Source organism: Rhinopithecus roxellana, chromosome 18 (genome assembly GCF_007565055.1).
Source record: "Rhinopithecus roxellana isolate Shanxi Qingling chromosome 18, ASM756505v1, whole genome shotgun sequence".
NCBI classification, from domain to species: Eukaryota; Metazoa; Chordata; class Mammalia; order Primates; family Cercopithecidae; genus Rhinopithecus; species Rhinopithecus roxellana.
Genome location: NC_044566.1, coordinates 71,198,644 through 71,212,484, shown reverse-complemented (window position 1 = coordinate 71,212,484; position 13,841 = coordinate 71,198,644). Strand labels below are relative to the sequence as shown.

The window sequence follows — 13,841 nt, the reverse complement described above, 5'->3', positions numbered from 1 at the left end:
TAATCATAATCTCTACATGGCATTTGGGCCATAATGAAAAACAAATGTAGAATGATTAAAATGTCATCAAGTGGCATGTTCTACTTAAATAAAGGCAGTATACTGCCATGTGTCATGGCATGTGACTATAGTCCTAGCTACTTGGGAGGCTGAGGCAGCAGAATCACTTGAACCCAGGAGTTGAATTCAGCCTGGGCAACATTTAAGACCTTATCTCATAAATAAATTAATTAATTAAATAAAATAAAAGCAATATAACGGAAGAATACACACAAGTGAATACAGTTGTAACTTTTACTTTTGTGCATTTACCTAGTTTGTATTTGAATGAACACTATAATGTCCATAAGGAAGTCAAATGATAAATTTTGCTTTCCAGCTATTTCATTTATTAAGGAGCACTTAATACAGGATTAATTTCAAATCGGTAAAATATACTGAGCACCTACTATGTACTAATGAACCTAAACTAAAGAAATATATGTTCTTACCCTCAAGAGGCCTAGAGAAAAATAAAGAACACAAATTTCTATAAAACATGTAAGAGGTGAAGTCCCCATTTAAGAAGTACAATTCGCGATGACACTGGTTCTTAAACGTCAGCACCTGTCACAATCACCTAAAGCCTTGTTAAAACATAGTTTGCTGGGCCCCATTCCCCGAGTTTCCGATACAATCTGAAGTGGGATCCAAGAACTTACAATTCTAACAAGTTCCTAAAAGTCAATGAAAATGAGGCCTCTGGTTAAGGAATCATACTTTGAGAGCTAATACACCATGAAAATACAAAGAACAGAGCAATTCCCAAGGATATTAGGCACTCGTTTGCTATGGGGTTGCTAGTAAATTATTACAACTTACAAATCAATGGTGTTTAACTGATATCCCTTGGAAAGCAATTTGGTTCTATGTACTAAACTTTAAAACCACTTCTACTTTACATTTTTCTTTCTGTCTTTTTTTTGTAGACAGTCTCACTCCATCACTCAGGATGGAGCGCAGTGGCACAATCTCACTGCAACCTCCACCTCCCAGATTCAAGCGAGTCTTGTGCCTCAGCCTCCTGAGTAGCTGGAATTACAGGTGGGTGCCATCACACGTGGCTAATTTTTGTATTTTTAGTAGAAATGGGGATTTGCCATGTTCGCCAGGCTGGTCTCAAACTTCTGACCTCAAGTGATCCACCCACCTTGGCCTCCCAAAGTGCTGGGATTATAGGTGTCAGCCACTGTGCCTGGAGCTGTTTTCTTTTTTATATATTTTTAAAAGAGCATCAATTGATCAATTATGTACATTTTTTATGCTTAAAAGTATAAATAATTATAAAAGTATTTCTGAATTACACTGAATCTATATATAGATCAGTTTAGAAATATTTGAAGTATTTCCTCTAAGGAAAAAAATATTTCCTACAGAAGAAAAAAATTAAGTAGATGAATATGTTCACTGAACTGTAATTCATGATGCCAAAAACTATATGATCAAGTGTCAAACAGTTGAACTATAATGCAAACAAATGTTAAGCATGAAGGGATAGTCAGAAACATAGGGCGGTGTTTGTTTGAAAATGTCTAAGTTGAAAATTGTGTGCATACTGATGAATGATGTAAAGTACTCATGGATAGCCAAAAGAGAATGTGACAAAAAAATTTTAAATATTTTATCACTGCAAATGTAGATAAAATTAGTTTTTATTTTTTAAAGTATTTTAAAAGTAGATAAAATACATTCATTTATATTTTACAATAGGAGTTTTAGAGTTCTGTTTTAGACATGTAAGTTCTTAATCTATTTGAAGTTGACTTTTTAATGTCGCTTGAGATAATCACCCAATTTTATCTTGTCAATACAGAAAACCATTTTTATGGTCAAGCACAGTGGCTCACGCCTGTAATCCCAGCACTCTCAGGAGACTGAGGCAGGTAGATCACTTGCGTCCAGAAGTTCAAGACCAGCCTGGGCAACATGGTGAGACCCTCTCTACAAAATATACAAAAATTAGCCAAGTGTGGTGGTGTACACCTGTAGTCCCAGCTACTTGGGAGGCTGAGGTGGGCGACTGCTTAAGCCCAGGAGGCGGAGGTTGCAGTGAGCTGCGATCACACCACTGTACTCCAGCCTGGGTGACAGAGCAAGACGCTGTCTCAATAAAAGTTTATTTTTTTAATGAAAAAACCAAAAACCATTTTTCCGATGCTTTCTTTTCCCCACTGATTTGCCACCTTTATCACAGAACGTGTCTGGGCTCTCTGTAATCTGTTCCATTAATCTGTCTAACCCTGTGTCATCATCACGTTGTTTTAGTTACTGTAGACTCAAATCAAACCTCTCCTTCCCTAATACACAAACAAATTCTTCATATGAACATAAATAACAACCATGCTCTTCAAAGTACCTTGGATGGTCTTGGCCCTTTATTCTTTGATACATTTTATCATACTTCATGAAAAGATCTGACTGGAAGTTATGCTTTGACTGGAATTCTACTGGATCTATATATCAGTTTAGAAAAATTGACATCTTACTTGTTCTGTCTTCCTAATCATGAGTAATCTCTACTAATCTACACAATTTCACTTTATATTATTTAATACTTCTTAATGAATAAATCTCCCCTGCTGAAATCTTACCTATCTTTTGTTGTATTTATTCCTACATACTGATATTGCAAAACCATTTTTAAACAGCATTTGCTTTTAATTATATTTTGAAGTTAACTGGGTACTGGCCTACAGAAATGCAACTGATGTATTAATCTTATATCCAGCCATTTTCTACAGTTTGTTATTTCAAATAATGTCTAATCTGCAGTCACATGATTTATAGATGGCAGTTCTATTTTCTCCTTTCCAGTCTTTGTGCCTTCTATTTTTTTTCTTTTTAAACTTTTGCAAAACCTGGCTAAAGCCTCAAATACAATATTAAACAGTTAAGAAAAATTCCAAGATGAATATTGCAAAGGTTATGACAAGTAAGTTCCTTCCCACCTTACCTGGAAAGATCCATCTTAAGAAATAACAGCCATATTTCTTTTAATTCTTTAGCAATCAAGAGACAACACACACTAGACTATGCTGAATTCCTGATTACAAACAGGCATTTTGAGATGATCTTTATGGCAAATGTATTCCTACTGTATTATTTATGAAATTTTACTAAATTATATCATATTTCATTTAAACAGAATAAGCTAAGGAGATGTTTTAATATGCTTTAAGAAATATCGTGGTACAGTCTGAAAAACCTTGGTTTAAGTCTGGAATCAGTCAGTTATTTACCAGCCATTGGTCCTAAAGGTAAGTTACTTAACCTGCCAACTTCAGTATTCCTCATGTAAAATGGAAATGATAATATGTCACAGGATGTTTGTGAGACATAAAGACATGTAAAGTATTTAATTAGTATACTGTCTGGCACACAGTAGTCTCACAAATGGTACTAATAATTACCATCCTCTCCTGCTTAAGAACCCATGCTTTATTAAGTTTCAGGAGATAAAAATATTCTAGTGCACAGTAAAGTAAATCACCATGAATTCTAAAACTATATACATTTTTTTATGAACATACGTAAAATTAACAGAAATAAACTAGATGATCAGTAATATCTTGGGGCTGTTCTTCTTTTTTTTTTTTTGGAGACAGGGTCTCACTCTGTCACCCAGGCTGGAGTGCAGTGGGGCGATTATAGCCAGCTCACTGAAGCCTTGACCTTGAGGGCTCAAGTGATCCTCCTGCCTCAGTCTCCTGAGTGGCTGGGACTACAAATGTGCACAACCACCCCCAGCTATTTTATTTTTTATAGAGACACGTTCCCACTATTTTGCTCAGGCTAGTCTCAAACTTCTGGGCTCAAGCAATCCTTCTGCCTCAGCCTCCCAAACTGCTAGGATTACAGGTATAAGCCACCACGCCCAGACTGGAACTCTTCTTAATAATGCATAAAACATGTACTACCACATAAGAATTATAACAGCCTTTAAAAGAAAGGAAGGATCAACTTGCATTTTACCTGGCATATCTGCTTGATCAATTTGAGCCATTGTTATTAAATGTCTGTTGATCAGCTCCTATGAAACAGAAATAAGTATATTTCTATTTAAATACAGATTCTGAAACCTGGATTTCCTATTATAATTAAATAACCTAAATATTAATATTTTTGGCATGTGCACTTTTTAAATATTAAAATCATGAAACATTTCTAAACATGGTAAAATGTCTGAACTCCAGGCCCAGATAGACTTAGACTTGCCCATAATTAAGACTGAGTTTAAGTAGCTGAGCCACTTACACACAGGTAGCTGGGCTACCCAAAACACATGACTAACGCTGTGGCTAAAAATTCAAGGTCTACTAGTAAGCTGGTAATAATTAATTTAAAAAACACTATACTGGTAGAACTCACTTCTATGAAACAAAAATATTTCTGAGAATCTGAGTGTAAAGTGAAATTCTACATACCAAATAACTAGTTGTTTACCAAAAATTAAACAAAACACTTTTGTAAAACATTCTTTTAAAAAAGTATTGAGCTCTCTTAAAAGTTATTTCCTGAGCCAAACTACTTATTTTTAACCTACACCTATTAGAAAAATACTGTTAGAAACCATTGAAATTATTTATATAATTCAAAGAGCCTTTTCAATAGAAATAAAATGAAGTACAGAAGAGCAAACCATTTAAATAGCTATTCTACGTTTTATATCCTAACACATAATTTATCTGAAATTTTTTTAAAAGACAGGTTTCCTTAAATAAACATACCAATTAAAACTTTTAAATTCGATGTGTTTTACTACAGCATATTTGATTAAATAATATGATTTGAAAAGAGCTCTGTTCTTTCCCCTGTTCACTAAAGCACAGGAGACATAAAGTATTCTTACTACGAATTCTGAAAGCATACCTGTCGGAGTTCATCGGCCATGAAGAAGGAAGGTGCATTTGCTTTCGGTTGCATATAAGCAACATGAGGTGCAGTCGGAGGATAAATATGATAGTTTGGAAACACCTAAAAAGGTAGGAAGGGAGTAAATATAATCACTCATTTTTCTTTCTTTTTTTCTTTTTTTCAGACAGTGTCTTGCTCTGTTGCCCAGGCTGGAGTGCGGTGGTACAATCTCGGCTCACTATAACCTCCACCTCCCGGGTTCAAGTGATTCTCCTGCCTCAGCCTCACGAGTAGCTGGGATTACAGGCACCCGCCATCATGCCCAGCTAATTTTTCTATTTTTGTAGAGACAAGGTTTCACCACGTTGGCCAGGCTGATCTTGAACTACTGACCTCAGGTGATCCACCTGCCTCGGCCTCCCAAAGTGCTGGGATTACAGGTGTGAGCCACCACGCCCAGCCTCACTAATTTTTCATAATCGATAAGCTTTATCAGTGTTTTGATAAAATTTTAATCTTTACATGATAGCAATAAATTTTAATACATTTTAAATCTATAAATAATATTGAAGCAAAAACCTCAGAGAATAGCTGTTATAGAATACTTTCTGAAAGAATTTCATATTAAAAATAATATTTCGGCTGGTGCGGTGGCTCACACCTGTAATCCCAGCACTTTGGGAGGCTGAGGTGGGCGGATGACCTGAGGTCAGGAGTTTGAGACCAGCCTGACCAACATGGAGAAACTCCATCTCTACTAAAAATACAAAATTAGCCAGGTGTGGTGGCACAAACCTGTAATCCCAGCTACTTGGGAGGCTGAGGCAAGAGAATCGCTTGAACCCGGGAGGTGGAGGTTGCAGTGAGTGGAGATCGCGCCATTGCACTCCAGCCTGGGCAACAAGAGCGAAACTCCGTCTCAAATAAATAAATAAATAATAAAAAAATAAAAATAATATTTCAGTAATCAATTAAAAATCTAATGAGCCAGTCTGGCCAACATGGTGAAACTCCATCCCTACTAAAAATACAAAAATTATCCTGGCTAACATGGTGAAACCCTGTCTCTACTAAAAATACAAAAAATTAGCCGGGTGTGGTGGCACGCACCTGTAGTCCCAGCTACTCAGGAGGTTAAGGCATAATCGTTTGAACCCAGATGCGGAGGTTGCAGTGAGTCGAGATTGCACTACTGCATTCCAGCCTGGGTGACAGAGCGAGACTCCATCTCAAAAAAAAAGTTAGCCATGCTTAGTGGCAGGTGCCTGTAATCCCAGCTACTCAGGAGACTGAGGCAGGAGAATCGCTTGAAACTGGGAGGTGGAGGCTGCAGTGAGCCGAGATCATGCCACTGCACTCCAGCCTGGGTGACAGAACAAGACTCTGTCTCAAAAAAAAAAAAAAAAAACTAATGAGAAAGAAAACATTTGTCTTCAGATACTGTAAAATTTAAGCTCCACTGAGAAGACAAAAGTAGCTCTTTGGAAGAAATGTCACATAGTCAGCCTTCTGTATCCCTGGGTTCTGTATTCAAGGATTCGAACAACCATGGGTAGGAAATATTCAGGGGGAAAAAACGACAATACAACAATAAGAAGTAATACAAATTAAAAATACAGTGTAACAACTATTCGCAGACCACTTATACTGCATTAGGTATTATAAGTAATCTAGAGATAATTTAAAGTATACAGGAGGATGTGTATAAGATCTACACAAATACTATGTCATTCTATATCAGGGAATTGAGCACCCAGGAATTTTGCTATACGTAGGAGTCCTGGAATCAATCCCCCTTGGATACTAAGCGGCAACTATACCAACAGTTCATCACCACTTTTTGAAAGCAACTGGAAGGAAGGAAGGAGAAATTAAAGGTGTTTGGGTACTGGGAGGTAACAAAGTGACATTGCCTTGGCTGCCCAAAGAATTCTCCCCTTCACAGGCATTTTGTGGACAAACTAAACAAAGTGATATTCAAACCTATTCTAGGTCAGCAGGTTAAGTGAACAGAAGGATACAATAATACATTTACCTTCCAAGCAAACTACAATAAAATTACTACATCAGCTTCCAGCTTCTTGTCTTTCATTCTTCCAACTGGACTCATCCCACCACCCTTTCTTCTCTTTATCACTCTTTTCTCTGTCTCTCCTTCACTGGTCCATGATACAAAATCAAAGTTCAGTTTTAAATATCTTTTCTATTTCTTCATTCTTTCATTTTAAACAATGAAACTGTTTTTCTCTTTTAAAAACGAATTCAGCTGATTTGCGCTGCCCTAACATGACTGCTCTGATCTAGATCTCAACTAGGAAGCAGTTTTGTGATACTTGTAAGGTTTCCTTTAGCCTGTGTCTACAGGAAGAGTAATATCTCTTTTTTCTTGTGTTGGTTTCCTTACATAAGATAGCATAGTTTAGGCTGGACACAGTGGCTCACACCTGTAAACCCAACACTTTAGAGGTCAAAGTGGGCGGATCACTTGAGGTCAAGAATTTGAGATCAGCCTGGCCAACTGGGTGAAACCCCATCTCTATTAAACATACAAAAGTTAGCTGGGCATGGTGGTGTGCGTCTGTAGTCCCAGCTACTAGGGAGACTGAGGTAGGAGGAATGCTTGAACCCAGGAGGCGGAGGTTGCTGTGAGCAAAGATTGCACTACTGCCCTCCAGCCTGGGTGAAAGAGGGAGAATCCATCTCAAGAAAATAATAATAATAATAATAAATAATAATAATAATAATAATAATAATAATAAATATATATATATAGTGTGTGAAGGGTAAAAACATTATTAAAATGTGTCATATTTAATCTCTATAAAACTGGTGGAGGTAAATTTAATCTCTATAAAATTGGTGGAAGTAATTTTGTGCCAAAGAGCCTCCATATACATTAAACTAAATTTCTTTCTACAAATAAAATTAAAAGGTAAATGATTATAAAACATAATAAACAAAAAAAGCTAAAACACTCACGGATTCCTTATTTGAAAGAACAAAGAGAAGTCTCTACCTACCTATTTTTTTGATCTTCTGTTTGGAAAGTGGTTCTGTGATAACGTTTGAAAGATTTCTGTAGCTATTTTATTATTTTTAAAAAGCAGTTTACATGACTTACAACTATTTCTATAAATGTTTTCACATCTATTTCTCATAGGATAGTTAGGTATTAATATCCTTATTTTACAACTGGAGACACAGTTTCATAAGTACATAGATTCACGAGTCTCAAAACAATGTGGCGCAAACAAAAAAAGGAGTCTGCTTTCTCTTCACTCAAATTCTCTTAGTAAAATATTAAATTCAATCAAAATAAGTTAACTTTGAGGATCAAAACCGCATATTGAAATCCAAATAACATTTCATATAAGCCTATCATCTATGACTGTCAAATGTCTATAGATTAGATCAGCTTCCGTTATTTTAACGTAGCAATCCCCAACCTTTTTGGCACCAGGGGCTGATTTCGCGGAAGACAATTTTTCCATGGACTAGGGGGTGGGGGTGAGGGGATGTTTTTGGCATTATTCAAACGCATTACATTGATTGTGCACTTTATTTCTATTATTATCACATTGTAACATATAATGAAATAATTATACAACTTACCATAATATAGAATCAGTGGGAGCTTGTTTTCCTGCAACTAGGCAGTCCCATCTGGGCGTGATGGGAAACAGTGACAGATCATCAAGGACTAGATTCTCATAAGGAGCCCACAACCTAGATCCTTGGCATGCACAGTTTACAATAGGGTTCATGTTCCTATGGAATCTAATGCTGCCGCTGATCTGACACAAGGAGGAGCTCAGATGGTAATGAGAGCAATGGGGAGTGGGTGTAAATACAGATGAAACTTCACTTACTTGCCCACTGCTCACCTCCTGCTGTGAGGCCTGGTTCCTAACACTGGTCTATGGTTCAAGGATCGGGGAGCCCTGTTTTAGTGGACTCTGGCTTTCTCACTCATGAGGTCTTCACCTACTACTTATTTTTCTAGGGTAAATAAAATAATTTTTGAATATGGACAAAGTAATGAAGCTAAAAAAGATACAATTTACATAACACGGAATCCTTCCCTCTCCTTCTCTATTCATTCTCGCCCCCTTGACTCCTGTCCCTTCTCCCTGTCCTGGAACATTACTAATTGACTCTGATAAGAAATCTTTCTTTCTGGCCATGTTCTTCCTCTCTTGGTCTTCATATTCATGTCTCCTCTGGGGCCACCTCTTCCCAACTGTTTCATGATTCTTCTCTCACTTCATCACCAGTCCTTTGGTACCTCTTTCCTCATCTATAATCATGGCTCTCTTTGGTCTGACTCTTCTGCCTCCTTAGCAAAGAGCCATACTGCAGGCCCCTTATCACTATGTGTCACTCCACCATCCACAGATCTAGCTGTTAAATAACCACCTCATCTGAAATAAGGGTTTATCATTGATTTGCTTCCAGTAACTACTGAGGACATACCATCTACTTTTTCTAGCTTCTTACTAGAGGTTAAACTATCTATACCTAAAAACAAATGTCAGCAGGCATCAACTCCAGCTAGTACAAGGTAAACCCATAAGCAAAACATGCCATAAAGTACTAAAGTAAGAGCATGGATATAATCTAATTTCTGATTAAACCAGATTAGTCTAAAACTAGAGTTATTAGTAAGGCAGAACTAGATAAATGTGAAGAGTTGAGAAGAGACTAGACTTCTCATCTAAGTTAGAAAATGAAATACTTTTTTGCATCACAATAAAAAGCTGCAGGAGGGGGTGGACCACCTCATTACTAAAAGCACCTGTTACAAGAGAGTACTAAAATGTCCTCTTTAATGTAAACATACCATTCCAGTCAAAGGTGCTGGAGTTGTGTCTGTATAGAAGTAAGTCGTTCCACCAACAGTTTCCTTTTGGATCACCTGACCAGAAGATGGAGTCTGAGAAACAGGATTATTAACAGATGTAGAGGCACTAGAAGGCACCATGTAACTTGCTGGATTTGGAGTGTGACTTCTTCTTCTGGGAGCAGGAGAAGTATGTGGAGTAATCTTGGGGGAATGAAGAGGGGAAGACCCAGCAGACAACGACATTCCTGAAGAAGATGTAAAAATGTTTCTTAATGGAGCAATAATTGGTTTTAGAGAAAAAGTCTGGAAAATAAAATGCAAACATTCATTTGGAAGAAACATCATCTTTGGGATCTTAAGTGCAAAGATGAAGGAAATAATTTGATCTTGTTTTGTTGTAGAAAAAGCTCTGACTAAAGCAAACGTAAAGTTTCTTTTTTCAAATGTAGTTATTTCCAAATATGTTAGCAGATTTATTGTAAGAACAGTCTCCTCCATATCAAGGTTTACATCACAAACTTTAACAGCAAGAATGACCAAAAATCTAATAAATTAATGGAAGAGTGGGAAGTAACCGAATTGGGGCTCTTTATAAAATCAAGCCTTTTATAAAAGAAAAGCTTTTATAAAAGGCATAATTCCTTTTTTATTAAGAATCATTAACAATACAAATTGCACATTCCCCAAACATATTACGGTATTAAAAATTCAAATTATCTATGAAGAGCTACTAGATTTCATTCAGTCAAATATAATTAACAAAATTGTTTGAAAAAGCAAAAAAAAAAAAAAAAGTTGAAATACATAGCAGCTTAAATGCCATATGTTTAATATCAAGCAGTCTGTTGTTCTGATGCCTTTTTGTCATTAACTCTAAACAGGCATATTCTGAAAATTTCTACAGATGCATACTATTTAAAATTAGGCCAATTGATACCATTATGTTCTAGTGGAACAACCACAACCAATAAGAAACATTATGTGCAGAGTACCCTCTATTATTAGAGAAAGGGAAAGGACAATTGTCTTTACCCTTCAGGAGATTCCAAGCTAGCTGAGAAAAAAAGACCAGGTCACACGTAAAAGACATAAAATAACTTAAAAAAAAACAAAGATAAACTAATGCACTACAACTACATGCATAAATGCTGATGAAATGCAAATTAATTAAAACCAGGTAGAGTTAATCAAAGGCTTAATGGAGTGATCAGTTCTGAGCAGATTGAAAAGGGTATTTAGAGCAACAGTTACCCTTCCTGAAAAAAAAACAGCTTATCCAGGAACTGTTTTCTGGCTATCTGGTGAATGCCTAAAAACTTTCAACACTGAGGTAATATGCCACCTCACAATACAAGAAAACGGTTACCAAAAAATACCTCTAGTCACAAAATTATGATTACCAGGGATATGAGTTTCAATGTCTAATAATTCATAAGATACCAACATGTTTTCTGAAAACATGTAGGTGAACAAAAATAAGCAGAGAACTGAGGTAATACTTTTCTTTTCTCTGAATAGCCCTCTGTACTTTCTGAAGAGCCTCAACATAATTATTTCTGGTTTTCTGAGCAACTAAAGTAGGTAGGTGAGGTAAGTCAGGCTATAAACACCACAGGACATACATGCAAAGTCAACAGCAAAGCCAACACTCAAACTCAACTCTACAAATTCCCAATCTAGTACTCCTACTACTGTAACACAATGTCTACTGCATTGAGATTAAAATAGGATAGGAATTCTCAAGTTATGTCTCAAATGTGTGTAAAAGAAAATTAAACCCCAAACTCCTTAAAAAAAAAAAATGAAGCTAAATTACTATATTGATATAAACCTTTTATTTTTTAAACACTATTCCAGAGCTCTGTTTCTATCTAACTCTATATTGTACATTTAATTAAAGGTTAATCCATACAGCAAAAATTGTATTAGACTATTATCAATGGATAAAAACTTCCTACTTGTCTAAAATGAAATGCATTTTAGGCAGCTTTTCCTAAAGCTAGTCTCTAAGACTTTCCAAAATAAGACTGGCCAAGTAACCAAAGACGAGTAAATTTGTTTACTATTATGACATTAAGTAACACAACAGAACTACAATTCTTGAGCCAGGCACTAATCAAAGTGTTCCACATCCATCAGTCTACTTAATCCTCACAATCACCCTGTGAGGTAGATATAGCATATTTATTTCACAGAGGAGAAACTAACTTAAAAGATCAAAATAATTACTGTAAGGACAAATATAGGTAATTCAACAAAAGAATCAAGATTCAGACTCAGGGTGATTTAATTACAAAGTCTGTGCTCTCAGCCAACATGCTATATAGTTGCCCAGTTCCTAAGTCTTGCACACACAGAAAAACAAGAAATCAATTACATGTTTTACTAGCTTTAGTGTGACTACTGAAGCTATGTGTAGCATGGGCTGAAGGGAAAGATTCTGACATCAAAGTAGGTATGTAAGAGAGACTAAAAGTAGAATCTCTCTTTAAGGCTGAATACATGGAAAGAGATTACCATAAAAACAATCTAAGGTGAGTTAAGACAGAAATTCATGTACAGTAGAATTTACACTATAGAGTATCAAGAGTTCTCTTAAGAATTCTAAATTTTGTGAAGTTATTTTAATATAAAGCTGCAGAAATAAAATTTGAGTTCACCTCTGAGCTGAGGCTGATTGGAGTTACTTAAATACATTTAAAATGTAAGCTGGGTGTGCTGAGGCAGGAGATTCGCTTGAGCCCAAGGGTTTGAGGCTGCGTGAGCCATACAGCGCCCATGAACAGCCACTGTGCTCCAATCTGGGCAACATAGCAAGACCCTGTCTCTTTAAGGGGGGTGGCGGGGGAGGAAAGCAAGAGAAAGAAAAGAAAGAGCATTCAAAATAAAACATGTACAACAGTAAGTATCACCCCCCCCATAAGGATAATAGGATATTTAAATTGCACAGGAAATTAAAAACTAAATTACTAAAATACCTAATCTAATCACAAAAGGCATAGCTTTGTGTCACCTGTATATTTTACAAGTGTGTTAAAGAACTGAGTAAAATATCTACACATCTGTTTGGAGAGAGGTATTCTGTATTTAGTATTATGAAGACAATACTAACAAGATGCCCATTCTTAAGTGCCTACATACATACAGTACATGAACACTACATGAACAAGTAGTTTAAAATAGGATGCTGAATTAAAATGAACAGATTCTGCTCAAATTAAGAAAATGTGATTGAAAGTTAAGAATTCTTAATTTAAAATGACATCTTCCACTGCACATTATTTAATATTTAACCACAGGAATCTTATGCTAAAAGGGTTTGAGGAAATAATTTGATATAATAAAACTAAAGGTCTTCTTTTAATAATGAGGTACATCAGACATACCGTAAGAGAAGTTTCTTCTTCATTAGAAATTTCATGTTTCACACATAAATATTCTCATGTAATTTCAATCTTTCCACATACAGCAGGGAAAGGGCTACCAATGGTTATTGGAACACCCTGATATTAACTGACACTCAATCAACAGAATACTAAAGCAAATATAATAATACACAGAAGATCAGCATAAGAAACAATCTAGAAGAATGAAAATTTATGTTTTAAATATTCTAAATTAAGAATATTTCACTTTTGTATTTCATTTTTTGTATTACTTCTTGTCATTTACTCTTGAAATGACATTCTGATGACATTAGTATAGAATAATTACACTATAACTTCTAAAGTGAATATGCAAACTGAGATATTTAAAAGTAATATATGATAAATTAACTGCTTTAGGGCATTTGAAAAATTATTCTCAAAAGTACCCAATTCAAATAAAAGTAAGGAAAAATATAGGAATGTCCACTGAGAAATTAACCGGAACTGACAAAATAAAGAAATGAGATAAAAAACTTCAAGGCTAATTTATAAAGGCAAAGCATCACTGTTTTTTTGGATGACCCTATTCTATTTCTGGAAAACCTAAGACAAACAACATAAAAAACTCCCGAAAATAATTACAGAATTCATTAGAGTAAATGATTAGAAAATTAATACATACCAAATCAGCACCCTTCCTAAATACAACCAACCAGTCAGTACAATATTATTTCTGG

General features: G+C 35.6%; 1 protein-coding gene across 4 annotated transcripts in view; it reads right to left on the bottom strand.

The window, feature by feature from the left end:
- The window catches only part of PAN3 (poly(A) specific ribonuclease subunit PAN3), a 157,430-nt gene that overhangs the window by 28,871 nt on the left and 114,718 nt on the right, over nt 1–13,841 (bottom strand). For all 4 annotated transcript variants that reach the window (XR_004054774.1, XM_030922461.1, XM_030922462.1 and 1 more), the window contains 3 exons: nt 9,734–9,981; nt 4,909–5,013; nt 4,012–4,069 (listed from right to left, as the gene is read on the bottom strand). Coding sequence is in view for 3 of the 4 variants with exons in the window: in XM_030922461.1 (XP_030778321.1) it covers nt 4,012–4,069; nt 4,909–5,013; nt 9,734–9,981 (411 nt within the window). In the remaining variant the exon portion in view is untranslated. The remainder of the gene's footprint in view (nt 1–4,011; nt 4,070–4,908; nt 5,014–9,733; nt 9,982–13,841) is intronic.